At 59.8% G+C, this 27,945-nt stretch overlaps 1 protein-coding gene across 8 annotated transcripts; it reads left to right on the top strand.

Annotated features, from left to right (window-relative positions):
- Positions 1 to 362: 362 nt before the first annotated feature.
- Positions 363 to 24,311, top strand: RILPL1 (Rab interacting lysosomal protein like 1). 8 transcript variants are annotated; one of them, XM_080650112.1, is made up of 9 exons: positions 368 to 410; positions 613 to 912; positions 6,699 to 6,849; positions 9,933 to 10,051; positions 10,882 to 11,103; positions 15,402 to 15,574; positions 16,969 to 17,061; positions 19,979 to 20,002; positions 22,280 to 22,751. In XM_080650112.1, the coding sequence occupies exons 2-9, from the start codon at positions 676 to 678 to the stop codon at positions 22,422 to 22,424; spliced, it is 1,164 nt and encodes a 387-aa protein (XP_080506238.1). In that variant the 5' UTR covers positions 368 to 410; positions 613 to 675; the 3' UTR covers positions 22,425 to 22,751. The 8 variants fall into 8 exon arrangements, with proteins under 8 accessions (XP_080506240.1, XP_080506238.1, XP_080506242.1 ...); XM_080650114.1 differs by lacking the exon at positions 19,979 to 20,002 and having other exon boundaries at positions 363 to 410; positions 22,280 to 24,311; XM_080650116.1 differs by lacking the exons at positions 368 to 410; positions 19,979 to 20,002 and adding an exon at positions 19,614 to 19,701 and having other exon boundaries at positions 456 to 912; positions 15,492 to 15,574; positions 22,280 to 24,309.
- Positions 24,312 to 27,945: the final 3,634 nt, after the last annotated feature.

The following is a 27,945-nucleotide window of genomic DNA, read 5'->3' as shown; positions in this document are numbered from 1 at the left end:
TGTGCCCGTGGGGACCCCAGGGCGCCCTCAGGCGGAAGAAGCCGGACGCGCCCCTCGCCAGGCCGGGATCTGGGCGGGGCGCGCGGCATCCCTGCGGGGGGAGTCGGTCCCCGGGTCTCGCCGCCGCCAAAGTTTCCCGGAGCAGCGGCGGCCGCCCTTCCTTCCCAGGCCCTGGGCGTGGGGACGACCCGCGGGCGAGAACTGTTTCCGAGGGCAGCGGGGCCCCCCTCTCCAGCCAGACCCCGCGCCTCCATTGCGCCCAACTCGGATTCCCAACTTGGGAGGCGCCGCGGGCCTGCGCACGCGCGCCTTCCTCGCCGCCGCCGCTGCCGCCGCCTCCGCCACCGCCTCCCCCCACTTGGGAGCAGGATCCGGGCCGAGCGGACGCCGGCACCCGCACCCCGATTGCCGCCCGGGCTCCGGGTCCGCCGCTCCACCCCCGCCGATGCCGGCCGCCCGCCCGGTGCGCCCCCGCCCGAGGGCCAGCTAAGCGGGGTCGGAGGGGCGGCGCGGGGTGGGCCCGGCCGGGCGCTGCCCTCGACAGCGGCAAGTTTGGGAGTTGCACTAGTTGGCGGGGTGGGGGCGAGGCCGGCGGGGGCCATGGAGGAGGAGGACCCGGGGTCGGCGCTGGCGGCCGCCTCGGCGCTGGAGAAGAACGTGGCGGAGCTGACCGTCATGGACGTGTACGACATCGCGTCGCTGGTGGGCCACGAGTTCGAGCGGGTCATCGACCAGCACGGCTGCGAGGCCATCGCGCGCCTCATGCCCAAGGTCGTGCGCGTCCTGGAGATCCTGGAGGTGCTGGTCAGCCGCCACCACGTCGCGCCGGAGCTGGACGAGCTGCGCCTGGAGCTGGACCGCCTGCGCCTCGAGAGGATGGACCGCATCGAGAAGGAGCGCAAGCACCAGAAGGTGGGCAGCGGCCTCGGGGAGCCCGTCGGGGCCATGGGCCCTTCAGCATGGGGCGCGCACACGTGCGTGAATGAATGCGGGGACCAGAGGAGAGCAGACGCCACTGGATGGCAGGCGGAGGGAGGGAGGCCCCCGGCCCTCTCTTGCCCAGCCGGGGACACCTGTGCTGTACCACCCGGGAGATTCAGGGCAGTGCTTTGGAGTCAGACCTGAGTTCCAATCCCACCTTTTCCAGGTCATAGGTTTGCGACCTCAGGTGAGTTGCTTAACCGCTCTGTGCTTTATTTCCTCGCATCTCGCATGTCAAATGGTGACAGTAATAGGACCCAACTCATAATGAGACTTACACCGGAGAGCATCTAAACTGCTCAGATGGTATTACTTTTTTTTCAGAAGTGGAATCAGCTTCCTGCCCTTCCCTGTCACCCAGGAAGAGGAGATAAAGGCCCTTTTTTCATTCTATCTCAGGCGCCCCCCCAGAGAGCAAAGCTCTCTGCCCCTGGGGGACCCACCCCCACCCCCTCGTCCCTGGGTTCCTCCTGGGTTGTTAACCTGTGCTCTGAGGTGCTTTCTCCTCCTTGATTTTATCTTCAGTTCTCACAGCACCCTGTGAGGCAGGAATGATCTTCCTTTTACCGATGAAAAAACTGAGGGTGTTGGGTGGGGGCGGGGGGGGGTAGGGAGAGAAGGGACTTGTCCCTTGCTAGTGCTGAGAGAGCCCAGTCCCCAGGGAAGAGAATTCTAGTGTCTCTCTCGTTATTTAAATTGGGGGAAGGATGCCCACTGGTGTGGCTCAGTGCTTGAGCGTCCACCTAGGAACCAGGAGGTCAGGGTTCGATTCCCCGTCAGGGCACAGGCCCGGGTTGTGGGCTCCATCCCCAGTGGGGGGGCGTGCAGGAGGCCGCCGGCCTGTGATTCTCTCACATCACTGATGTTTCTCTCTCTCTCCCTCTCCCTTCCTCTCTGAACTCAATAGAAATAGATTTAAAAAAAATAAATTGGGGGAAGGCAATGATTTGGGGAGGCAATGATTTGGGGCAGATTTAAAGCTAAGCCGCTGCCCTGGGAACAAGAATCCCTACGGGCTCAGGACTCGGCCACCCCTCCGGGCCAGGCGTCCAGCCCAGGTGCCTGGAGAAGAGGAAGTGGGAGACTGGTTTGCTGTCAAGACCTCAGCTCCCGGAAGCTCCGGCCAGACACCTTCCTTCCGACTGGGAAGAGGAGGAAACGCCTTTCCTCGGGGGCCCAGGTGCCTGACGGGTTCGCTTGCTGTGTGGCCTCAGGAAATGCGCTGTGCCTCTCTGAACCTCCCCAGCAGGCCATCACCCATGGCCCAGTAGGTACTTTGAGGTCTGAGTGGTTTTTTTTGTTTGTTTGTTTTTATATATATTTTATTGATTTTTTACAGAGAGGAATGGAGAGGGATAGAGAGTTAGAAACATCGATGAGAGAGAGACATCGATCAGCTGCCTCCTGCACACCTCACACTGGGGATGTGCCCACAACCAAGGTACATGCCCTTGACCGGAATCGAACCTGGGACCCTTCAGTCCACAGGCCGACGCTCTATCCACTGAGCCAAACCGGTTTCGGCAGAGTCTGCAGTCTTAACCTGAGGGCAGATCGTGGAGAGCGGAGAGCACCTGTGTGTGAGGTTGGACTGGGTTTGTCCTCATAGGTCCCCGGTGCCCTGGGGTCAGGAAGGAAACTCGAGCTCCCGGGAGTGAGGCAACCTCGGCCAGGTCACCCTGCCAGCTTGACAACACCCAGGGCTGCATCTAATGTCACGATTCCCAGGGCAGGGACGTTGGGGCCGGCAGCCTGGTCTCCAGCCCTCCCACTCACGGGCTGTGTGATCTTGGGCAGGTCCCCTAGCCTCTCTGTGCCTCGGTGTCCTCAGCTGTGAAATGGGGTCACAGCACCCATCTTGGAAGGCTGTGGTGAGGACCGTGGGAGTTCATGTGTATAGAACGCTCGGGGCAGAGCCCAGCTCATTGTGAGGGCCTTGTCTGTTAACATGGTCTTTAGGCCCTGAGAGTTTTTCCCTGGCACCGGGGACCCCACCTCCATCCCGGGCACCCCTACTCCTGCCCCAGGGAGCCCCATCTCTCAGAGAGAGAAGGACCTTTGAAATCCTCTCATAGCTTTTTTTTTTTTTTTTTTAATTTATTGACTTCAGAGAGAAAGGGAGAGGGAGAAAGAGAGAAATATCAATGGTGAGAATGAATCATTGACCAGCTGCCTCCTGCACACCCTCTACTGGGGATCGAGCCCGCAATCCGGACTTGTGCCCTGACCGGGAATTGAACCCTGACCTCCTGGTTCCTAGGTCGATGCTCAACCCCTGAGCCACACTGGCCCAGCCCCTGATGCCTCTTAACAGGGACCAAGGTCACACAGGGTCCTAGCACCCATGTCCGTACCCCCGGCTTTGGTCCTCCTGCAGCTGGGAGGCCCTCCTCGGAGACTGTGGAGGCCGCCAGGCCTGGAGGCGTTGGAATGCCCAGCCAGCTGCCCTGTCGCCTCTGGAAGGCTGTCGCTGGCCAGGAAGCCAGCACCGTGCGCTCAGGCCGTGCGCTCAGGGCAGGGCCTGTTTGTCAACACTGAGGAGGGCGCTCACCAATCCCAGGACACAGCCTGGTCCCCATCCCAGCCCCAGGCCTTTCAGTTGTATTCCTGGGAATCGAGGGTCCTCCGATTCCACCCCCACCCCACCCCACCCCACCCCTGCAATCTCAGAGGCTCTTCAAGGTGTTATTTCCACAATGTGGAAAATGTCCTTGAACTTATCCCTCCCTCTCTCCCTCCCTCCCTCCTTTCCTTCCTTCCTTCCTCCTTCCCTCCCTCCCTTCTCCCTGGTTACTGAGTCTTCAAGCTCATTGACAAGTCACAGCATGCTCCGCTCCTCCTAGGTGACCTGTGAGAGAGGGGGAGAGCGGGGTCCTCACCTGGTGGGGGGGGGGGGGGGGCGGGGCAGGGGCAAGGCAGGAAACACACAGGTGTTAGAAAGCAGTGGCTGTGCAGGCCCAGTTGCATGTAATGTAAGTAGTGTATGTTGTTTACTTAGTCGTTAAATAGAGGTATTTATTGAGTACCTACTGTGTGCTACTGTGTGCCTGACACTGTTCTGGGAGAGAGCAGTGACCATAGTAGATGAGGTCTTGGCCCCTCAGGGACCCAAATTCCCAGCACAGTGCTGTCCAATGGAAATACAGTGTGGCTTGTCACATTGAAAAGACATAGATGCGGTTAATTTTAAAAACATACCTTTTTTAAAAAAATATTTTTATTGCCGAAACCAGTTTGGCTCGGTGGATAGAGCGTTGGCCTGCGGACTGAGGGGTTCCGGGTTCGATTCCGGTCAAGGGCATGTACCTTGGTTGCGGGCACATCCCCAGTGGGAGGTGTGCAGGAGGCAGCTGATCGATGTTTCTCTCTCATCGATGTTTCTAGCTCTCTATCCCTCTCCCTTCCTCTCTGTGAAATATCAATAAAATATATAAAAAAATATATTTTTATTTCAGAGAGGAAGGGAGAGTGAGAGAGGGAAACATCCATGATGAGAGAGAACCATGGATCGGCTGCCTCCTGCACGGCCCCCACTGGGGATGGAGCCCGCCACCCGGGCCTGTGCCCCGACCGGGAATCGAACTCAGGCCCTGCCCTTCACCTCTCCTGGTGACCTTGAGCCAGCTGTGCAAGTACTTAGTTACTGCTCCCCCGATTCCCCGGGCTGCAAGCTTCCTAAAGAAGGGGAGCGGATTTAGGGGCTTATTCCGGAGAGGAGCGGAGGAGGCGATGCTGCCATCCGGCCCCTGGGCCAGCTGGTGGCGGCTGTGGGAGGAACCCGCTGTGGGAGGACCCGCCTCAGCCCTTCCTGGTGCTGGCACTGTTCCAGCCGATGTGCATCCATTAACCGTTTACCCTCAGGAGAGCCCTTGGGGGGACAGATTACACTACTTGCCGCCCGGGGCCCCGGCTCCCAGAGGTTGAATAACTTGTCCGCGATCAGCTAGGACCTGGCGGGAACAGTTCAGACCCAGGGAAGGCGGCTCCGGTACCCACGCTCTAACCCAGCCTTCTGTGCGGGCAGCCGCCATCGCGCTGCTTAGTTCGTGGTTTTACAAAATGCCAGGTTTTTTGGGTAACAGCTTTATTGAATATAATTTGCATATTATGCAACTTACCCCTGAAAGCATACAATCCCTTGTTTTTAGTAATTTCGCAGAGTTGTGCAGCCATCACTACAATCCATTGGAGAACGCTTTCATTGCTCAGGAAAGGAAACCCGTATGGCCCTGGCCAGGTGGCGCAGTGGGTTGGGCGTCATCCGTGCACCAAAAGGTTGCTGGTTCGATTCCCAGTCCGGGCACATGCCCGGGTTGTGGGCTCCATCCCTGAGGGGGGCCCTGAAGGAGGTGGCTCTTTCTCCTCTCCCTTCCTCTCTCTCTGAAAACACACCCATGTTCCTTAAGAGTCACTCCTTCCCCACCTCCCGCCCTCTGCCCGGGCCAGCGGCCAGGCGGCTCTGCCTGTGGGTTTAGCACTTTTCCCACGAGTGGGTCCTCAATATGTGGGCCTTCGTGTCTGGCTGCTGTTACTTAGCGTGATGTTTTGTTTTTGTCTTAGTATGATGTTTATTTTATTATCTTTTTTTAAAAATATATTTTATTGATTTCTTACAGAGAGGAAAGGGAGAGGGATAGAGAGTTAGAAACATCAATGAGAGAGAAACATCGATCAGCTGCCTCCTGCACACCTCCTAATGGGGATGTGCCCGCAACCCAGGTACATGCCCTTAACCGGAATCGAACCTGGGACCCTTCAGTCCGCAGGCCGACGCTCTATCCACTGAGCCAAACTCGTCAGGGCTATTTTATTAACTTTTAAATGTATTTTTACTGATGTCAGAGAGGAAGGGAGAAGGAGAGAGAAATAGAAACATCAATGATGAGAGAGAATCACAGATCGGCTGCCTCCTGCACGCTGCCTACTGGGGACCGAGCCCGAAACCCGGGCATGTGCCCTTTTTTTTTTTTTTTAATATATTTTATTGATTTTTTACAGAGAGGAAGAGAGAGGGATAGAAAGTTAGAAACATCAATGAGAGAGTCATCGATCAGCTGCCTCCTGCACGCCCCCTACTGGGGATGTGCCTGCAACCCAGGTACATGCCCTTGACCGGAATTGAACCCGGGACCCTTCAGTCCGCAGGCCGACGCTCTATCCACTGAACCACACCGGCCAGGGCTAGTGTGATGTTTACCAGGTTCATCCACATTGTGGCAGGTGTCGGGGCTTCGTTCCTTTTCACGGCTGAGTAGGGTTAGGGCTCCTCAGCTGAGGGAGACTGAGGCCCGGAGTGGCTAAGGGACCTGCCCGGGACGCTCGAAGAGATGCCGTGTGAGACGTACGGGGAACCCTGGGGCCAGGTGGCAACCCCCGGGGTCTTTGCAGCCTCTTTCTCCCTGGAGAGAAGTCTGTCCTGACTGAGGGTCTGTCCAAAGGTCAGGGGTGTGGGCTCCCCAGAGCGGCTGGGCACGTGGGGCCCCATCACCGGGGCTGCTCCTTCCTCTGTCCTGTCCAGACAGGTAACAGGGGCCGCGCGCCCGAGCTCCGAGGTTGACCTTGACAGGTCCCCCCCGGGCAGGTCCAAACTGGGGAAGGGCGCCTCCTCTCGTTTGCAAACTGCCATGCGGGCTGGTGTGCCCGCTGCCGGCTTCTCACGGGGAAGGGGGAGGCCCAAGGCCCCGCAGGCTGTGACCCCGCACCCCTCGCCGCTGCAGGAGCTGGAGCTGGTGGAGGACGTGTGGCGGGGGGAGGCGCAGGACCTCCTGTCCCAGATCGCCCAGCTGCAGGAGGAGAACAAGCAGCTCATGACCAACCTCTCCCACAAGGACGCCGGCTTCTCCGAGGAGGAGTTCCAGAAGCACGAAGGTAGGAGGAGGGGCGGCCGGGGCCGGGGAGAGTGGGGGGAAGAGGAGGGCGCACAGGAGAAGGCTGTTCCCACGACCATCACCGGGGACAGTGCCAATCACGGTCCCGGAGCGATTACTCGCTCATCTCCGGTGGCGGGTCACTGCGGGAGGAGCTGAGTGCTGCTGGGCAGCTGGTGAGGGCAGGCTCACGCAGCACTGTTCCCGGGGCCTCGCTTTTCTGGGCGTTTCTGGGTATTTCTGGGCGCCGGGGATACACGTGGAGGAGAGGGCGCAGCTGCCCCCGTGCTCCTGTGCGGAGAGAAACACGGCAACAGATAGAGGGGGCCCTGTCCGGTGGTGGCCAGTGCTGGGCCGGCGTGGGGTCAGCCCAGGGGTGGGCAAACTTTTTGACTCGAGGGCCACTATGGGTTCTTAAACTGGACCGGAGGGCCGGAACAAAAGCATGGATGGAGTGTGTGTGTGAACGAATATACATTCAAAGTAAAGGAGCGGAGGGGAGAGCAAGAGAACCGGATAAAACAGCCGGATCCGGCCCGCGGGCCGTAGTTTGCCCACGGCTGGGTCAGCCCTACCTTGACCCTGACCCTGACCCTGACCCTTAGGGGCAGCGAGGGGTTCCTGGGCTTTGGGTCTTCCCTTCCCCATAAGAACCAGTCGTTGGGCACCAAAGTGGAAGGCGTAAAACGGGAGCCCTGGCCGGTGTGGCTCCGAGGACAGAGCGCTGGCCCTTGGGCTGAGGGGTCGCGGGTTCAGCTCCGGTCAAGGGCACGTACCTCTGTTGCAGGCTCGATCCCTGGCCCTGTGGGAGGCAACCAATCCATGTGTTTCTCTCACATCTTGCTCTCTCTCCCCCGCCGCCCCCACTTCCACTCTAAAATTCAATGGAAAAATACCCTCGGGTGAGGATGAACAACAAAAACACATGGGGGGCCAAAACCGGTTTGGCTCAGTGGATAGAGCGTCAGCCTGTGGACTGAAGGGTCCCGGGTTCGATTCCGGTCAAGGGCATGTACCTTGGTTGCGGGCACATCCCCAGTGGGAGGTGTGCAGGAGGCAGCTGATCGATGTTTCTCTCTCATCGATGTTTCTAGCTCTCTATCCCTCTTCCTTCCTCTGTGTTAAAAAAAAAAAAATCAATAAAATATATTTTAAAAAAAAACAACACATGGGGGGAGGGGGGTAAGAGAGAGGTGCGCATGGTGATCAGGGAGGGCCTCTCGGACGAGGTGACGGGGGTGTGTGGACGTGTGTTTTCAGTGCTTTGGGGTCTAGCCCCAGGGGTGGAATTGTGGGGCCCGTGGCAACTATTGGAGCTTATCCACGAACCCGTAGCCATATCGTCTGTGACGTTTCTGCAGGACACCCCAGGCTTCTGGGGGTGACCTGAGAACCCCCCTGCCTGCCCAAGGGATGGCCCAGAGGCCTCAGAGTCCCAGGCATGGACCTGGGAGCGGGGGTGGGGGGCAGTGGAGCAGGGGGGGGGGGGCAGAGGGGGTAGCCGTGGCCTCGCCCACCATCACCCTGTGCGCACAGCTCCCTCCGTGGGGGAGACGCTGTGCCTCCCTGCCGGCTTGTGGTGAACAGCCATGGGGAGCCGTGTGAGACGCGCTTCGTTGGCATCTCGTATGAGAGGGTTAGACGGGGGGAGATGGGGGGTGCCCGGCGTGCCTGTGCCTTCCCCGGTTATTTTTATTTTTTTTTAATTTTTTAAATATTTTATTGATTTTTTACAGAGAGGAAGGGAGAGGGATAGAGAGTTAGAAACATCGATGAGAGAGAAACATCGATCAGCTGCCTCCTGCACACGCCCCACTGGGGATGTGCCCCCAACCAAGGTACATGCCCTTGACCGGAATCGAACCCGGGACCCTTCAGTCCGCAGGCTGATGCTCTATCCACTGAGCCACACCGGTAAGGGCCTCCCCAGTTATTTTTGTTATTTTTTTTTAATATATATTTTATTGATATTTCACAGAGAGGAAGGGAGAGGGATAGAGAGTCAGAAACATCGATGAGAGAGAAACATCGATCAGCTGCCTCCTGCACACCCCCTACTGGGGATGGGCCCGCAACCAAGGTACATGCCCTTGACCGGAATCGAACCCGGGACCCTTCTGTCCGCAGGCCGATGCTCTATCCACTGAGCCACACCGGTTAGGGCTTCCCCGGTTATTTTTATTCGCACGGGAAACCACGGGACGCAAGGACAGCGGCATCTCTTCCACCTGTGAGAGGGACAGGCGCTGGGCCAGGGGTCCCTGGGAGAAGGTGTGGCCTTCGAAGTTAGACCGAGGGCCTAGGGGAGACAGGATTTAGGGGTGCCGTGGCGAGATGGGGTGAGAGGAGCCAGCCCTGTGTGCGCCAGCACTGCCCTCAGAGCCCCCGGGCCGCCTCCTGCCCCCGCGCCCTGGGCTCTCCAGATCCTAAGTCACTTCCCGGCTCCTTGTTGTCAGACACGGCCAGCGGGAGGCGGCGACAGAAACCACTTGTTAGCACCTGCGGAGACCAGCTGCAGGTGTCCAGCCATTGGGCCAGGGAGTTGGGGTTGCAAAGATACGCTCAAGGGCCCCCCGCCTGCTTGGCTCAGTGGATAGAGCATCGGCCTGCGGACTGAAGGGTCCCGGGTTCGATTCTGATCAGTTGCAGGCTTGATCCCTGGCCCTGGTCAGGGTGCATGCGGGAGGCAACCCATGGATGTGTCTCTCTCACGTGGATGTTTCTTTCTATCTCTCCCCCTCCCTTCCACTCTCTCTAAAAAAAAAAAACAAAGGAAAAAATATCCTCAGGCGAGGGTTAACAACAACAAAAAAGATACACCCAAGGGTCTGGGAAATTCTTGGGTTCTGGGCAGACAACGCCACCACCCGGGGAGGAGGCCCCTGAGCTGGCGTGACTGGCCCGGCCCAGCCTCGGGTCCCTCACCTCAGAACACGAGTGGCCACTCCTGTCTCCCAGGGTCCCCGAAAGGACCCGCCGGGGCGCTGTCCAGGGGGAAAGGGCTGACGTGGGGGGAGCGGAGCGGGAGCTGCGATGGTGGCGCGGGCAGGGCGGTGGCTCACCTGCAGGTCCCGCTGCCCCCAGGCATGTCGGAGCGGGAGCGGCAGGTGATGAAGAAGCTGAAGGAGGTGGTGGACAAGCAGCGCGATGAGATCCGCGCCAAGGACAGGGAGCTGGGCCTGAAGAGCGAGGACGTCGAGGCCGTGAGTGACCCACCCCCTCCCCCCCGCGTCCCTCCTCCCGGCCAGCAGGTCCCCGTCTCCCCCGGGGCTCATTCCGTGGGCTCTGTGGGGTGCGGATCCTGCCTGAGGCTTGGGGGGACCAGCCCTGGAACAGCGGGAGAGACCATGGCCCCACCCAGGGACCTGCCTCCTGCCACCCACACCCTGGGGAGGCCCCAGGCCCGGCCAGCCTTGGCTCTGACCCTGAGGCTTCTCCTTGAGTGAATGGTTCCCGGGGCCCGCCCGCTTCGCGCCCACCAGGCTGCTGTGGGGACCGTGCAGTGGGGTCTCTGCCTGAATTGGAAAAGCACACCCTTTGTTGCCCGGCCAGCGGGGCTCAGTGGTTGAGCATCGACCTATGAACCAGGAGGTCACTGGTTCCATTCCGGTCAGGGCACAGGCCCAGGTTGAGGGCTCGATCCCCAGTGTGGGGCGTGCAGGAGGCAGCCGATCCGTGACTCTCTCTCATCGTGGATATTGCTATTTCTCTATGCCTCTCCCTTCCTCTCTCTGGAAAACCAATACAAAAAATTAAAAACAACAACAACACACACCCCTTTCTCAAGGCATGTTACTTCCGCCTGCTGGGAAACGGTCCTCCTGTACTAACAAGACACGCATCTTCCACCTGTCATAGTTACCACGGTAAATACCGTGTACACATCGCCCATCTCTGGCATCAGCTACGTGGACACGGCAGACCCATGAAGACGTGGGCAGTACGCGTGGCTCGCGTGGGGTGGTTTGCCTTGTGCGGGGCACGGCGTGAGCCCCCGCGGGGCGCCCCGTCAGTAGCCTTTCTGTCCCCGCAGCTGCAGCAGCAGCAGACGCGGCTGATGAAGATCAACCACGACCTGCGGCACCGCGTCTCGGTGGTGGAGGCCCAGGGCAAGGCGCTGATCGAGCAGAAGGTCGAGCTGGAGGCCGACCTGCAGACCAAGGAGCAGGAGATGGGCAGCCTGCGGGCGGAGCTCGGGAAGCTGCGGGAGCGGCTGCGGGGCGACCCCGGCCAGAACGGCGAGGAGGAGCCCGAGGTGAGGAGGACGCGGCTCGGCTGCCTTTTCCCGGCGACGCTTCAAGGAACGGGGTCCAGAGGGCGCTAGCTGCCGCCTGGAGGGCACACGGCGGGGGGCGGAGGCAGATGGGGGCCCCCAGCGCTGGAGCCCAGAGTGGGCAGCTCTGAGGTGGTGACGGCGCACCTGCTGTTCGCCATTCTCCACTCGCTCATTCGCTCATTCATTCCAACAGCCACAGGTGATAATAAGGTCGTAGCAGCACGGTTCACAATAGCCAGAGGGAGAGACAGCCCACACGTCCATCCACAGAGGCGTGGATAAACAAAGCGTGCTCTGTCCAATCGGTGGAATATTACTCAGCCACAGAAAGGAATGATGCGCTGACACACGCCATAACATGCATGAACTTAGAAAACATGCTACATGAAAGTAGCCAACACAAAGACCGCATGCTGCATGATCCCAGTGATTTGAGAGGTCGAGAACAGGCCGATCCACAGAGCAGAAAGCGGACGGTGGCTGCAGGGTCGGGGACGGGCCGGGTGGTGGTGGGGGAGTGCTAATGGCGGCGACAGGGTTTCCCTTGGGTGATGAAAATTTCTGGAGTTAGTGGTGATGGTCGCACAACTGAATGGACTAAAAACACCAAATTCTGTACTTTTAAGAGTGGACTTTATGGTACGTGAATGACATTTTCAAAATAATTTTATTGATTTCAGAGAGGAAGGGAAAGGGAAAGAGAGAGATAAACATCAATGATGAGAGAGAATCATGTATCCGCTGCCTCCTACACGCCCCCTACTGGGGATGGAGCCCGCAACCCAGGCCTGTGCCCTGACCGGGAATCGAACCCTGACCTCCTGGCTCATAGGTTGACACTCAGCCACTGAGCCACGGGCCAGGCGTGTGTGGTTTTTTAAGTACGCAAGGAGAGCGGACAGGTGAGGCCGGGCTTCGTGCTGAGTTCACGCCGTCAGTCCCCTTGCTGGGCCTGGGGCACAGGAAGTGGCCGTGACGTGCCCAGGCAGCAGGGAGCGTGCGAGGGGCCAGGCCTCGGGATGGAGGCCCTGGTGGAGACGTGGCCTCCCTGACGCCTCTCTGGACAGGCCCCTTGCTTGTCGGCCGGGCTCCCAGCCCTCCCCGGGGAGCAGCTGGGCCTGGGCTTCTCCCCCAGGTGGTGCCCAAAGCGCCTCATGGGATCAGGGGATGATCCGAGATACCCCAGGCCACCTCCACGGCCCGGTGCCGTGAGCCTAGACGGCCCGCTGCCAATCGGCCGATTGCGGCTGGGACAGGCCGACCGGGGCTGCCCCTGGCACTGCACCAGGACCCCTGGCCTCCGGAGGAGCCGGAGCCCCCAGCTGTCCCTCCTCTGCACCCCAGGCAGCGGCCCCAGAGGCAGGACCTGCTGGCACAGCTGCCTGGGAGGCCCCAGGTTCTAAGGGGATCAGATACTCGCTGTAAAACAGCCTTCCCTCCTCCAGAGAGAAGAGCTCGGGCTCCAAGGAGCCTTCGCTGGGGCTGATTGCAGTCTATGGGGTGAGCAAGGGGCGACGCCGGCTTGAGAGCAGTGTTTATAGGGGACCCCCGTGTGAGCAGTGTTTGTAGGGGACCCCTGTGTGAGCAATGTTTATAGAGGACCCCCATGTGAGCAGTGTTTATAGGGGACCCCCATGTCCGGGCCGGAAGGGCCCTTAGACATATTGTTGGGTTACCGAAGGCGAGATGGAGAAATGCAGGCCTGGAGAGGGGCCGGCAGCGTGCCCAAAGCCTGTGGGGAAGTGACGCCTCTCAATTTACTTACATTTATTTTATCTGATTGCAGAGTGGCAGGGAGAGGGAGGGAGAGAGAAACATCAGTGATGAGAGGGAATTACTGATCAGCTGCCTCATGCACGCCCCCTACACCTGACCGGGAATCGAACTGTGACCTCCTGATTCATAGTCAACCACCTAGGTCCTAGCAGCACCAGCCAGGCTAATTGTGTGAATGTTTTTAATTTGCATTAAGATAACACTGACACAGAACGGGGTGTGGTTTAAGGTGAGCACGTGTTGATTTGGTGCGTCAGTTCGCTGCAGTGTGAGTGCCCCGTGACGTCCGGCATCACCATTCCCTCTCTCAGGTGGAGAACTCGCCAGCACCTGGGGCCGGCCAGCGGGGCCGCCACTTCCTGGCTCTGGCAGCCTCCTGAAGGGTTCTCGCCTTCCCCGGGGTGTGTGTGTGGGGGGGGGGGGTGGACGCCGGCCAGGTGGCCTCAGAGGAACCTGGGACCTGCCCCAGTGATGGCAGGAACTGCAGTTCCAGGGAGAGAGGCCTGGAGGGAGTGTGTGAGCCTGAGATGGGGCCCCCGAAGGGGCCCCGATGCCTCAGCGGCCGAGGCAGGAAGGAAAACGGTGTGGGGCGTTAGCAGCCGTGGAAAGGGCAGGTAAAGGGAGTAGCCGCTCCGCAGCAGCAGCGGCGGCGTCACCACGTGGGTCCAGTGTGACCCAGTCTCCCATGTTTATCCCAAAGGAAGCCCCAAACCCCAGCTTCAGTGTGAAGTCTTCTGATCTAAACTTGGTGGCCACTGTTCGGAAGCCTCAGAATACAGCCGGAGCCGAACAGAGGACGGGCAGAGATGGGGGGAGGGTGGGCATAGTTCCTAGCAAACGCCTACACATCTGTCAAGCCCCCACGCACGGAGACCACATCTGCAGCAACGCCTTCTGCGACCCTCCCGTCCGAGCCGGCTGTCTCGCCCCTTTTTTATCTACCTGTTACCTGTGCGTCTCTGTTGATGTGGGTCCTCCCTCCACCTGCACACACCTGTCTGGTGTATCTCATTCGCTCAGGGACCAGCGGCACAAAGGTAACGCTTCACACGTGTTGGAAACGTGTTAGACATCCAGGCGTGCTCCGTGGTTAACCTGGGCAGGGGAAGAGAGATACACCCCCATTAGTGAGCTCCTGCTGTATACCTGGCACCGGCTACACGGGGTCGTGGGAGGGGGACAGAGGAGTCAGCCGCCGGAGAGCTACCTTGGCAACACGGCCCAGCGGAGGCGTGCCCCGCACGTGTGCTTCCTGGGAGGCTGAGTCCTCCAGCACTTCCTCCCCTCGCTCTTGGGTGGACGGGGGCCCTCCTGCAATCCCCAGCTGGTGTGGGGGGGGTGGCGGTCAGATTTGGGTTTCCTGCTGCCCCTGCCTCCTGTGCTGCTTGCTGACTCCGGGTCACACCCCCTCCCTCCCCCCCCCTCCCCCCACCTGCCAAGCGGCCCTCTGTCACCTGACCTGCCCCCAGTGGGGGGGTGTTTCCTTTCAAGTGTCCTTTCCCAGAACAGCCTGTCCAGTTCCCAGGATGGCTCTGGAGCCCAGCGTCCCCCACCGCGTCCCCCACCCAGGCCGGCGTCCCTTTGGCCCTGTGCTGCTGTGGGGTGTTTGTTTGGGGGGGTTGGGGAGGGTCTTTTTTCAATCTCTCATTCTCCTGTTCTGGAATTTTCCCTCTCATCCTGAGCTTTTCCTCCTCTTTCTTTTGTTAAATTACTTTATTGATTTGAGAGAGAGAGAGAGAGAGAGACATCAGTGATGAGAATCAAGGACTGGCTGCCTCCTGCACCACCACCACCCGCCCCCACTGGGGATGGAGCCCGCAACCCGGGCCTGTGCCCTGACCAGGAATCAAACCGTGACCTCCTGGTTCATAGGTCGATGCTCAACCACTGAGCCATGTCAGCGGGCTTTCCATCATTTGTTTAAAGTTCCTTTTTCTGGCAGAGGGTGGGAGGACCAGGTTTGGATCTGGCCTGGATCAGGTGACTTAGCATGCTGGGATCCGTCCGTGTGACCCTTCCCCCGCTCCCCACCCCTGAGCTCGGCTTCCACTGAAGCCCAGGGAACATGCCCACGGCCTTGGGGGAGAAAGGGCTCGAGCAGAAGGCCGGTCACACATGGGAAGAGGCGGAGTGGATTATGCGGAGGCGCTGATCCCAGCAGCTGGCCGCATCGCAGTGGTCACAGGAGGGGGGACACAGGCGGGGCTGAGGGTGGCGGCCTTGGGGTGTGGGATTCTTCTTGGCCGCCTCTGAATGCACCTGGTAATGAAACCCCGAGTCAGGTGGGGAGGCACGGGGACTGGGTGTCCGGTTGGGCAATTGAGAAGGCAGACAATGGACAGGTGGCCGCCGGCTTTCGTCCCCAGGGGACTTCACAGAACCGGAGCGGAGGCCCGCGGTCCCTAAAATAGTGCCCTGGGCGAGCTGCGGGGCCGGGAGGGTGGGCCGTGCAGCCGGACGGGATGCCGCCTGGAGTTCAGCAGCAGCATCTCTGCCTCCAGGCGGAGCCCGGCACGGAGGAGAGCATCTCGGAGGCCGAGAAGGCGGCCATGGACCTCAAGGACCCCAACCGCCCCCGCTTCACGCTGCAGGAGCTGCGGGACGTGCTGCACGAGAGGAACGAGCTCAAGTCCAAGGTGTTTCTGCTGCAGGAGGAGCTGGCGTACTATAAGAGGTGAGCGTCCGGGAGCCGCGGCCGCCCTCGGGGTCGTGCGGAGCCAGGGGACAGTGGGCGCCTGGAAGACAAGGGTTGCATCTGCGTCTGTTCTGGGGCCTCTCTGGCCGAAGCACTTAGCAGCTCCCAGTCTCATTCTGGGAAGGCTTCGTGGAGGAGGTGGCATTTGAACAGGCCTGCCCTAAAAGAGAGGGCACCATTCAGGACGGGGGGAGGTGGAGGGGTGGGAGGCGGATTCCGGATGGGAGAAACCGCAAAGGCATGGAGACCAGCATTCGCAGGGACAGGAGACAGGATGTACAGTGGGACCTCATTTCTCGAATTTCATCGGTTCCGGAGGCTGTTGGAAAACCGACTCGTTTTCCCCATCCTCTATAATAAAAGGCTAATATGCAAATCGACTGAACTGAGGAATGACTGGTCGCTATGACACACACTGACCATCAAACGCTCAATGCAGGAGCTGCCCCTTGGTGGTCAGTGTGCTCCCACAGGGGGAGCGTCGCTCAGCCACAGGCAGCGGTGGTGGCAGGGCTAAGGATGTCCGACTGACGGCTTAGGCTCCCCCCGGGGAGTGGGCCTAAGCCATCAGCCGGACATCCCCAGAGGGCTCCCGGACTGCAAGAGGGCACAGGCCAGGCTGAGGCTGAGGGACCCACCCCCCCCCCTAGTGTGTGAATGTTGTGCACCGGACCTCTAGTTAGAAATAATGTAAATTGAATTAATTCGTTCCAGACCCCAAGTGACTCTGTTTTAACCTTATATACAGAACATGTCTCTTGTACTGTTTAATCTGTAAATAAACACAAAAAGGAAAGGAAACGTACAGTAAAAAAGGAAAATTTAACCATCGTGATAAGCAGCAACAGAAGCAAAAGGAACCTGTTCTGGAACAGCTTCAAAGACTTTCCCAGCGCGCCACGCTGAGATGTTCAGTGGGAGACGCCTCCCACTCGCGCATTCGCTCCCTTGTCCCCTGGGGTGCGTGACCGCGCGTATGGGTGTCGGCATGCAGGGGTGTCAGGGGGAGAAGGGCATTGTCTGAGGTGGGAGACGTTGGAGAAATGAGGTTCCACCGTAGTTCTCTTTGGCCGGAATCTTTAAGGAAACTGGAAATAGAGACGTGGGTCCTGTCCCTGAAATGCCGCACGTGGTCCCAAAGCCAGAGGGTCCCAGGCCCCCTGCCTACCGCCTGCAGGGCGGGGCCTCCCTGCTCACTGCCGTGCCCCTCCCGAGGGGCAGCCCCCCAGGCGGAGAGGCCACTGGCCCCAGCCTCCTGGGTCCCCTTATTCCAAGTGCAAGCCCTCCCCGGCCATCAGACAATACCCTTCTGGAATATTCCAGCTCTCCTGGAATGTTTGACTCTCTTGCTTTCCGCCTCTCACCCCTCCCAGTGAAGAAATAGAAGAGGAGAATCGGATACTCCAGCCCCCGCCCGTCGTCCACCCGAGAATGTCCCCCCAGCCGGAGTCTGGGATCAAGCGACTGTAAGTGCCCAGCTTCCGGCCTGCGGCTGCTCGCTGGCGGCTGCACCGGCAGCTCCGGCCTCTCGCCTCCTGGCACCTGCCCGGGGCCAGGCTTGTCACTAACCAGCTCCTGCCGAGACAGGCCTAACCGGGTGCGTGGGGCCGGCCCGGGGCTCGGGTTCACCTCTGTGTGGGTGCTGAGTCCCCCCGGGCTCCCTGAGCAGAGGTGTGGGGAAGGCTTGCTTGAGTGGGTCAGGTGGGGTGTGTCCTTGAGGCTGGGTGGTTGGGGGCTTGTGCTGCTTAAGGGCTTGGAACCCCAGCTCCGAGGTCAGGAATGGGCCCCGGTCCGCCCCTCATCTCTGCAAGCTCTGGTGACTCACCCACCTGTCCCTCCGTCCCTCCATTGATCAGTTATTGGTGCGCGTACCTCCATTGATCAGTTATTGGTGCGTAATGCGGAGTCAGGCGGGGCGCTGTGGGGACACGCAAGAAAGAGCAGCCTGTCCTTGCCCTGAACTAGACTTAAGGCCACTTCAGTGCTGTTGTTTTTAATGTAATTTATTGATGTCAGAGAGGAAGGGAGAGGGAGAGGGAGAGAAACGTCAATGATGAGAGAGGATCATGGACCGGCTGCCTCCTGCACACCCCACCCTGGGGATGGAGCCTGTAACCTGGGCCTGTGCCCTGACCAGGAATCGAACCCTGACCTCCTGGTTCCTAGGTTGATGCTCAACCACTGAGCCCCGCCGGCCGGGCCTACCTCAGTGTTTTTTTGCATCAAAGACCCTTGGAGATTGTGATGCGAGTTTATAAACCAGCTCGGAGCACTTGAGCAAAGTTGTCTTCGCCCCCGAGGCAGGGGTGGCCCCGAGCTGGGACAGTTCGCCCCATTTCTCCGAAGAAAGTGAGGCCCTGGGAGCCAGGACTTAACCCAGGCTGTTTGTCTGCCACCGGGCTGTCCCGCCTCCTCCCCAACCCCCCGCCCCTCCCCCCACTCCTCCAGTCGCCAGCTGTGGGCCGGCTGCCCAGTTCCCTTATCTCTCCAGTGCCCACAGCCGGAGGCGCCGGAGTCTGCGTTTCTGGGCTGAACCGCTGGAGGGAACCAGAAACCCCGCTGCCAGTCAAAACAATGTGCCCAGGAGACGGTCCAAGAATAGCTTGTGATCCGCAGCTGCTGGCCCCGAGGCCCCTGGCACTGCCCGGCAGGTCACACGGGAGCGCCTGAGCGACTCCAGCCCGTCCCAGTGGACACCAGGCACCGGTGCCCCTTGGTGTGGCCTCAGCTCCCGGTCGCGGTCCCAGGGACCCGCGCAGCTGCTTCCCGCTGAGCCGGGCGGAGGGCTGGCCGGAGGCAGGAAGCAGGCGGGGGGGGGGGGGGCCAGGGGGGCGGCGGGTCAGACAGCGGCCACCAGGGTCCAGCGGTAGGGGCAGCGGGGCGTGCTGTCCCTGTCCTACCCTCCACCTCCCGCTTCAGCCTAGAAATAGCCTCTCAGCCCGCGTGACCTGCCGCGGTGCCGCCGGGGCCTCGCTTGGTTTGCCTCCAAGTTCAACGGCTGCCTCGTGGGGGGCGCTCGCTGGAGAGGAGGTGCTTCTGCAGGGAGGCACCTCCCGGGGGGGCAGGGCCGTCCATTCAGGGGCCGCCCAGGCCGTGTCCCAGGGCCCCTGCGCATCCATCTGGCCAGCGTGTGTCCAGGCAGAAGGCCCAGCCACGTCGAGGGCCATCCCCACACAAACACTGGTCTTGGCGGCTCCCCGCCATGCCGAGAGGGTCCTGGCGGAGGTGGGTGCAGGACCCTGTGGCTTGGAGCCCCTGGAAAGCCGAAGGCATCCCCTCTTCTCGTTGTCCGTGAGCAGCCGTCAGGCGGTCCTGCCCAGATGCCAGCCACTCTGGGGCGCCGTCCAAGGCGACCACACGGAGACTCCCAGCTTCACCCGAGACAGTTGGCTTATGCTTTCCCGCCAGCCTCCCCAAACCCGAGACAGGCCGAGCTGTTCGCAGCGCCGCAGGGCTTTGGTCCACGCTCCCTGGTTGTCCCGGCCCCGCCGAGGGCCCCACACCCCTCCCTGTCGGCTGCCAGCCCCCAGGCCTCCCTGCACCTGTCCTCCCTCGGAGGCTGTCACCTCCTGGTTCTCACCTGCCGGTGGTTTGCGAGGGACGCTGTCACGACAGCGCCACAAACCAGGTGCTCACACCACAGAAAGGCCCTCCTCGCTCCGGAGGCTCCAAGTCCAAGGTCAAGGTGTCGCAGCTCGTTCCTCCTGAGGCCGGAGGGAGAGCCTGCCCCGCCCTCTCCTGGGTCTGGTTTGTTGGCTTCTAGAACCTTCACCCGACCTCCCCCTTCACCCCCACGTGGCCTTCCTTCCTGTGTGCGTGTCCGTCTCCACCCCGCTCCACTGTAACCTCCTCTTAACCAGTTACATGGGCCAGGACCCTGCTCCTGCAAGGCACCTTCGGAGGCCCCGGGCTAGGACGTCAACGTACAAGGGGGGCACAGCTCCCCCGTCACACGTGCCGTGGGCCGCCCCCCGCGCCTCCTGTTCTCATCTCTGTCTGTCTGTCCTTCTCCGAGCAGGATCTTTACAGCCATAATGCCCATGGTAGCGGCTGGACTGATCCTAGACGACCCCACCCTGCAGCCCGTGCGACGACTCGTGTCCCTTGTAGGCACTGGGTGTTTCTGATCCGGTTCTGAGCTTGGCCTTGGGAGTGTGTGCTGCTGCGGCTGCCGCTGGCCTGGCCCGTCCCCTTGGCCGCACTGGCTGCATGGCCGCCACCTGCGTGTCCCCGGGGCAGCGGGTGTCGAGCGCGGCCTCAGACATGCCGCTCACGGCGCCCGATGTGCCCGCCTCGGGAGGCCCCGGCCGTCTCGGCTCTGCCACTGATGACTCTCTCTGTCTTTTCTGTTTCTGCTCTAAAACCACCTTGTCTGTGGCCCAGTAAAGAAGGTCCTTTAAGTGACGGGTCAGTAATCACGCCCACTGACACACACCACCCCCCCCCGCCCCAGTGACACTAACACGGTGTTCTCAGTCTCCATGCCCAGCTTTCTAAACCGCTGTGTTTTGCCAAGCTGATGTCAGGAAGCTATTCGATCTGGCTTTTTTAAAAAATACTTTTAATTGATTTATAGAGAGAGAGGAAGGAAGGAAGAGGGAGGGCGAGAAACATCCATGAGACAGGAACATCATGGATCGGCTGCCTCCTGCACGCCCCCCCACTGGGCATCGAGCCCGCTACTCGGACCTGTGCCCTGACCGGGAATCGAACCCTGACCTCCTGGTTCACAGGTCGATGCTCAACCACTGAGCCACGCCGGCTGGGCTGATCTGGCCTTTTTTTTTTTTTTAAAGGAAAAGCAAAGGAGGGGACCTGTGTGTTGATTCCCTCTGTGTCCCCTTGGACGGAAGTGGCACGTGGCTGGCCTGCTTACCTGAGGGAGGCGGAGGGGGCACGTGACCGTGCTGCGTGGCTGCTGTGTTTGTGGCCGGCTTGTTGCCCTGACGACCCTCTGGCAAGAGCTCACACGTGGCCCAGGGTGCAAGCTGTGCCTCCGTCAGCCCCTCGTGCACCTGTCACAGGAAAGAGGTCTTAGCTGGGAGAAAGGGTTTCCCCACAGACCCCACTCGCCCCAGGTCTGCGAGGAAGGACCACGTATTCCTGCTGGGAGGTGGTTGCAGGGTCGAGTAGCCACGGAAGAGGCCCGTCATGTCACCCAGATGGGACTCACACTGTGCTTCATGGACCACAGTGCACAGGCCCCCCCAAACACACACACACGCTGACCACGGAGTTCACACACACACACACACACACACACACATACACACTGACCACGGAGTCCACACACACACACACACACACACACACACACACGCTGACCACGGAGTTCACACACACACACACACACACACACACATACACACTGACCACGGAGTTCACACACACACACACACATACACACACACACACACACTGACCACGGAGTCCACACACACACACACACACACGCTGACCACGGAGTCCACACACACACACACACGCTGACCACGGAGTTCACACACACACACACACACACACACACAGCGAGCAGGCGGAACTAAACGCAGTGCATCTGAAGCTGGGGTTTCTCGGTGACTCCTCCCCGCCCTGTGCCCGGGAGCACGGCTTAGAGTTGGGTCACTTACCAAGGTCAGAACCACAATGCAGGAGGCGGGAGCGCAGAAAGGGGGTGGGCCAGCCAGGTGCACGGGTCGGGCCGCGTCTCCGCCGAGGAGGGGGTCGCAGGCCTCGCTGGAAATGGCCTGTGATGCCACCTTTATCTTCTGGGCATTTGGATGGTTCACTCTCATGGACCAATGACCAACAGTCGGCTATTGTCAAAAGGCCTCCTGGTCTACATTCAGGTGTTTTTTTTAAAATATTTTTATTGATTTCAGAGAGGAAGAGAGAGAGAAACATCCATGATGAGAGAGAATCATGGATCAGCTGCCTCCTGCCCGCCCCACACTGGGGAGCCCACAACCAGGGTAGGTGTCCTGACTGGGAATCGAATCGTGACCTCCTGGTTCACAGGTCGACACTCAACCCCTGAGCCGCACTGTCCAGGGCCAGGCTGCCTTCGCTGTTTCTCACGAAGTGATCGCTCCGCCAGGCCTTCACCATAAGTCAGTTTTTGAGGCTCCAAAATGACGTCGCCCAGATTTCACTCCCGTTCCACAGTCACGGTGTTCTCTAATCAGAGAACCGTGTCCCGGTCATAGGATTTTGCCCGTCTCATTTTCCTCACATACCTGCCTCTGCCTCCTCCTGAGCAGTAACATCCATGCGATCTGGGCTCGGAGGTGCTGCTCGCACCGTCTCCTGATTCGCTCCATAAACATCATCACGACACACAGAAACGTCCTCCTGCTCGTCCCGCAGCCGGCTCTCACGCGTGGCCCTCGGCCTCCCTTCCCCGCATCCTTAGCTGAGGACACTTCCAGCAGCCCTTTCCCTCCACTAGTGGGCGAGGTAGGAGGGGGCGCCTCCCGGTCACGTGTGCGCTCGCACCGTCCCCTCCAAGGTGCCGTGACACCGAATCCCTGCTGCTTTCTAGCATAACTCCGACCCGCACCCCGACGTGTTTCTCCCTCCCCCGCCTTGGTTTGCTCCCGCCCACGTTTGCGCTCTGTCCCCGCGTTGCGTTCAGCGTCCCGTGCCCCCGAGGGCGGGCGCTCACGTCTCTCTTCCCCCCCGCAGGTTTAGCTTCTTCTCCCGGGACAAGAAGCGCCTGGCCAGCACGCAACGGAGCCCGCACAGCCAGGAGTCCTTCGGCCAGTGGGCCAGCGCCCACCGGGACGACGGCTACACGGAGCAGGGACAGGAGGCCCTGCAGCACCTGTGAGCCTGCCGCCCGCCTCGGACCTGCACCTGAACCCGGCGCCCAGCGCCCGCCCCGGCCCCCGGCGGCCCAGGGCTCACGGCCTCGCACACCCCTCGGTTCCGGTGCCCCTCAAAACGGAGCCCTCAGACAGACTGTCCGCTCCGAGGAAGCACATGGAGAACGTGCCAAACTCTGCGGAGATGCGTGTTGATACCCAGGCCCTCCCGTGTGTGATAGGTGCCTGGTCCCTCGGGTTTCTGTTTCATAAGCGTGCGTGGAGGCCAGACTTCCGCGTTAACTTCAGTAACACAAGCTTCTTTAAGCCAAATACACCGCTTGCCGCTGCTGAACTGCCGCGTGCCTGCTGGGGGAACCAGGGGCAGAGGTTTCATGATCGCCCTGGTCATTTTATTTTTTAATTTTGTCGGTCCTCACCAGAGGATATTTTCCCACTGATTTTTAGAATGGAAGGGAGGAGGAGAGACAAGAGAAAGAGAGACACACGTTGATCGGTTGCCTCCCACATGGTCCCCTGTCGGGGATCAAGCCTGCAACCGAGGCACCAGCCCATGTCCAGAATGGAACCTGGGACGCTTGGGTCTGTGGGCCGACGCTCTGTCCACGGAGCCACACCGGCTAGGGCTCACCAGGGGCTTTGAGTGGCACGCACTGAGGCGTCCCGCCTGGAGGTGGCGCAGACCGGGCCTCGCCTGGGGGAAATGGTTCCAACGCCACCTGGCCTTGTTCACATGCAAGGGCAGGGCCACTTTGTTACATACTGGACTCTGGTTGCTAAGAAACCAACCGTCAGGTCAGGTCTGGCCTCCAGACTCTGTTCCAAGTTGCTGGAACCTTCCTTCTGCCCGGGGCCATTTGGATATTCATGACATCATTCGCAGGCCGTACAAAATTAGCAGCTTAAAAATTAGCCTGCTATATTTGGCCAAACATTTAATTAGCTCACCCCTCGTGCCTTGGCAGGGCCAGACCACAGGATTTCGAGGGGCTTACACAACCCGCGGCCGGACGTTCCCCGCCCTGCTGCAGAGTCTGGTTCTCAGGGCTGACTGCCCATTGGAATTATGAGTTCACTGAGGCCCAGTGCACGGATTCGTGCACCAGTGGGGTCCCTCGGCCTGGCCTGCAGGGATCGGCCAAACCGGCTCTCCAATATCCCCCGAGGGGTCCCGGGTTGCCAGAGGGCGGTTCTCGGGTGATGCACCCCGGAATCAGGCTCCCTCCTCTCTGGTTCCGGGTGCGTTACCTGAGAACCGCAGCTGCCAAGTCACCGTAGCTCGGCAGCTCCTGGCATTGAGCGTCTGCCCCTGGTGGTCATTGTGCGTCATAGTTACCGGTCGGACGGTCACTTCGGCTTTTATTTAGATAGATTCCCAGAGAGTGAAAAGCACGTGTGCCAAGGAACCCTCACCCGCACCCGCTCCACCACCCTTAGTGGCCCTCCCCTACCTGCCCCTGGGCACTGCCTCCGCCCTCGCCCCTGACTGTCCCCTCCTGAGGCTCCTTCTTGGTTTTGGGCACTAAGTCTTGGTCAGACCTTCTGTCTTCACGAACATCATCTCAGCCCTAGCTGGTCGGGCTCAGTGGATAGAGCTTTGGCCCGCGGACGGAAGGGTCCTGGTCGGGTCGTGTGCAGGAGGCAACCAATCGATGTGTTTCTCTCACATCGATGTTTCTCTCTTTCCCTCTCTTTTCTACTCTCTCTAAGAAAAAGAATCATCCAGCCCCAAATGTCACAGTGCTGAGCTGGGGGAGCCCGGTCCACCTGTACATGTCTCAGTGGTCCAGGCCCCCAGGGCACAGCTTCCCTCCCGCTCCCCTGCCTGCACAGCGCAGCACACTTTCCCGTGTGCGTCCGTCTGCAGAATAAACCAGAAGCAGGTGGCTGGGACAGAGGGTGAACGGCTTTGTCATGGCGATGGTGACCACTAAAGGCTCTGCTGTGGGTGGGGGGTCACCTTTTTTTTTTTAAGTTACCGAGGCCTGTGCGAGACGACGTCCGGAGAGAGGTCTGAGCATGAGTGTCTTTTAATGTGTTTATTGATTTTTTTAATTTATTTTTTAACTATATTTTATTTTTTACAGAGAGGAAGGGAGAGGGATAGAGAGTTAGAAACATCGATGAGAGAGAAACATCAATCAGCTGCCTCCTGCACGCCCCCCACTGGGGATGTGCCCGCAACCAAGGTACATGCCCTTGACCGGAATCGAACCTGGGACCCTTCAGTCCCCAGGCCGACGCTCTATCCACTGAGCCAAACCGGTCAGGGCGTGTTTATTGACTTTTAGAGAGAGGAAGAGAGAGATAGAAACATCAGTGAAGAAAACAGCAACATGGATCAGCTGCCTCCTGCACGCCCCCTGCTGGGGAGCTGAGCCCACAATCCCAGGCATGTGTCCTGACCTGAGACCTCTCAGTGTATAGGTTGATGCTCAACCACTGAGCCACACCGGCCAGGCTGTGTTGTTTTGTTTTTTAATTCTCACCTAAAGATATCTTTTCCATTGATTTCTAAAGAGAGTGGAAGGGAGGGCGTGGGGGAGAGAGAAGCATCGATGTGAGAGAGAGACATCAACTGGTTGCCTCCCGCACTCCCCCTCCCGGGCTGGGAAACCTGCAGCCCACGTACACGCCCTTGACCTGGAATCAAACCTGCGACCCTTTGTCCCGGGACGACACCAGCCACTGAGCCAAACTGGCCCGGCTCGTTTTCAACCCACCCGTGTTCTGACACTCAGGGCGACCACACCCCATGGAATTGGCTTCTCCTGCCATCTCCCGACACGTGCCTCCCTGAGGGAAGCACTCCGTTCGGCTGAAGTTCCTACAAGTCCAGCCCGGGGCAGGCTTTGGCCCATCGTGGGGAGAGCTTCGTCAGTGAACGTGGACGGGCCAGGAAGGCTTTCCTGCGGGGCTCCTGTCTGAGACGGGACGGAGACGGCTGCCCCGGACACTTACAGAGAAAAGGGCCTGTTTTCCTGACGCTGCGCTAGCAGCTGGCGGTCCCGGAAAGACCCGGCAGTCTCCCCACGGAACAGTGAGACCCGCACCCCCAGTGCAAAGCCCTGCGGACGCATCTGTGAGTCTTGCTGTCATCAGACATTTACTCTGCGCCAAACATCTTCAATTCCAAAACCTGAACTCGCAAGACAAATGCCGAAGGTCGCCTTTATGGAGATCGCAGGAGCAGGCGGGGGCTAGCAATTCCTCAGGAGCCGAGGTCAGTGTACCCAGCTCTCACACAAAGGCCTCGGGGCCAGGAGGGACGCCACCATCGGGACTAGGTACAAACCTGTCATTATCTTCATTTTCATTTCGCTCTCACTTAAGAGAATTTTTGTGAGTTTATTTGAGCCAAACTGGCGACAATTGCCGGGAAGCAGAATCTCAACGAGCTGGAATAATGGTCCAGAGGATGGAGGCCTTTTCCCTGGTTGTGTACATTACAGTCTAAAGAGGAGACGGCAGTGGGTACATGAACTCCATCGGCGACGGATGAGGGAGGCGGGAGAAAGCCAAGCGAGGGGGCGGGGAACCTCTGGGGTTGGATGAAAAGTAAAACCATTAGGTGGGCGCAGGATGGTGAACAGTCAACAGTGAACTCAGTAACAACATAACGAGGGGACGTGTGGTCTCCGCGGAGTGGGGCCTGTGCGTTGAGGGGTCTGGGAAAAGGAAAATGACTGACATCCCAAGGATGAGGGGCCCGTGGGCAGAGCGAGAAGAGCATCTCTTGTCTAATGTCTAAGCACAGCGTCACCATCACATCGGTCAGCAGAGGAAGGGGGAGGGGGGAGAAACATTGATGATGAGAATCATGGATCGGCTGCCTCCTGCACACCCCACACGGGGATCCAGCCCACACCCAGGCAAGTGCCCTGACCAGAATCGAACCATGACCTCCTGGTACACGGGTCGATGCTCTCCGCACCCCCCCCCCAAACCCCGAGCCACCAGAACAGATCTTTACTCGGCACTCCTGATGTGAGGCCAGTCCCGGGGGCACCTTTTGTTGGGAATGCGAGTAGGTTTATACCCAATAGAAATTCTATTCCCAGAGAAAACTGTGTGATTCCTGCCTCAGGAAGCTTATTGCTGAACTAGAGGCCCGGTGTACGAAATTCGTTCATGGGGGGGGGAGGGATGTCCCTCAGCCCAGCCTGCACCCTCTCCAATCTGGGACCCCTCTCATAATCCAGGACTGCTGGCTCCCAACTGCTCACCTGCCTGCCTTCCTGATTGCCCCTAACCGCTTCTGCCTGCCAGCCTGATCACCCCCTAACCACTCCCCTGCCAGCCTGATTGATGCCTAACTGCTCCCCTGTCAGCCTGATTGCCCCTAACTGCCCTCCCCTGCAGGCCTGGTTCCCCCCAACTACTCTCCCCTCCTGGCCTGATCGCCCCCAACTGCCCTACCTTGCAGGCCTGGTCCCTCCCAACTGCCCTCCCCTGCTGGCCATCTTGTGGCAGCCATCGTGTGTCCACATGGGGGCAGTCATCTTTGACCACATGGGGGCAGCCATCTTGTGTGTTGGAGTGATGGTCAGTTTGCATGTTACTCTTTTATTAGATAGGAAGGGCTGAAACTGACCAGCGGTGCGTGGAGGGGGGCTTCTCTAACTGCAGGGCTGGCAGGGCCCCCGAGCCCAGGCTCTCCTGGGTCACCACTCCCCACTCCTTGGCCCAGGTTCCCAGCTCCAGGTTGCCCAGCAGCTGCTGCCCAGGGTTGTGTCCACGTTCCGGCAGGGCGGCAGGAAGCTGGTAGGGTGGCGCCTCCATCAGCAGAGCCGCTGCTGCCCCCTAAATCCACACCCGGAATGAGCCCCAGAGCCTCGCCCGGCCTCACCGCCGCCGCCGGGCTCCGGGGCAGCCGAGGCTCTCGTCAAACAGAGTGGGTCCTCGGTGAGGAGGAAGGGGGCGGGCATCCCAGCAGGCCCGCAGCGTGTCTGCCATCACCTCCTGGTGCAGGGGTCCTGTTGCGAGCAGATGATCACAGAGCCCTATGGATGCCAGATGCATCGCTTTTCTATCGCTCCTAGAACAAATGACCACACATCTAGCTGCGTAAACCGGTACACATTTATTAGCTCACAGCTGCTGGGTCAGAGGGCCAGCCGGTGGGGCCGGCCTCCTGCCGAAGGCCTCCCACGGCTGAGGTCAAGGTGCTTCAGCTCAACCAGGAAGACCCACCTCCGTGTCCATTCAGGCTGTCGGCAGAATTCAGTTCCTTGTGGTGCATGGCTGCGGCCCGCCCCCTTCATCGGCAAAGCCAGTGACAGCGCATGGGGTCCTCCTGCTCTGGGTCTGGCTTCCCTTGCCGCGCATCCCTCTGACTCCTTGGAGAAAATTCTCTGCTCTTTAGGGCTCCTGTGGTTATCTTGGACTCACCCAGATAATCCATGATAATCTCCCTAATCACATCCTGTAAACAACACATCTTCCAAGTGACCTTTGCCGTGTAACATGGCCTATCCCGGGGTCCGGGGATGACGGCCTCTTTGGAGGCCTCCGACTACACCAAGT

This window comes from Plecotus auritus (genome assembly GCF_963455305.1).
Source record: "Plecotus auritus genome assembly, chromosome: 13".
Lineage (NCBI taxonomy): Eukaryota > Metazoa > Chordata > Mammalia > Chiroptera > Vespertilionidae > Plecotus > Plecotus auritus.
This window is presented reverse-complemented; position numbering and strand designations above follow the sequence as displayed.

What these genes read in the sequence shown, in the direction of transcription:
- RILPL1 (XM_080650109.1), top strand. Translation starts at nt 601, where the DNA reads ATGGAGGAGGAGGACCCGGGGTCGGCGCTGGCGGCCGCCTCGGCGCTG. An exon ending in GGAGTTCCAGAAGCACGAAG is followed by an intron (nt 6,850 to 9,932) that starts GTAGGAGGAGGG and finishes CGCTGCCCCCAG; the next exon opens with GCATGTCGGAGCGGGAGCGG. An exon ending in GAAGGTCCTTTAAGTGACGG is followed by an intron (nt 20,003 to 22,279) that starts GTCAGTAATCAC and finishes TCCCCCCCGCAG; the next exon opens with GTTTAGCTTCTTCTCCCGGG.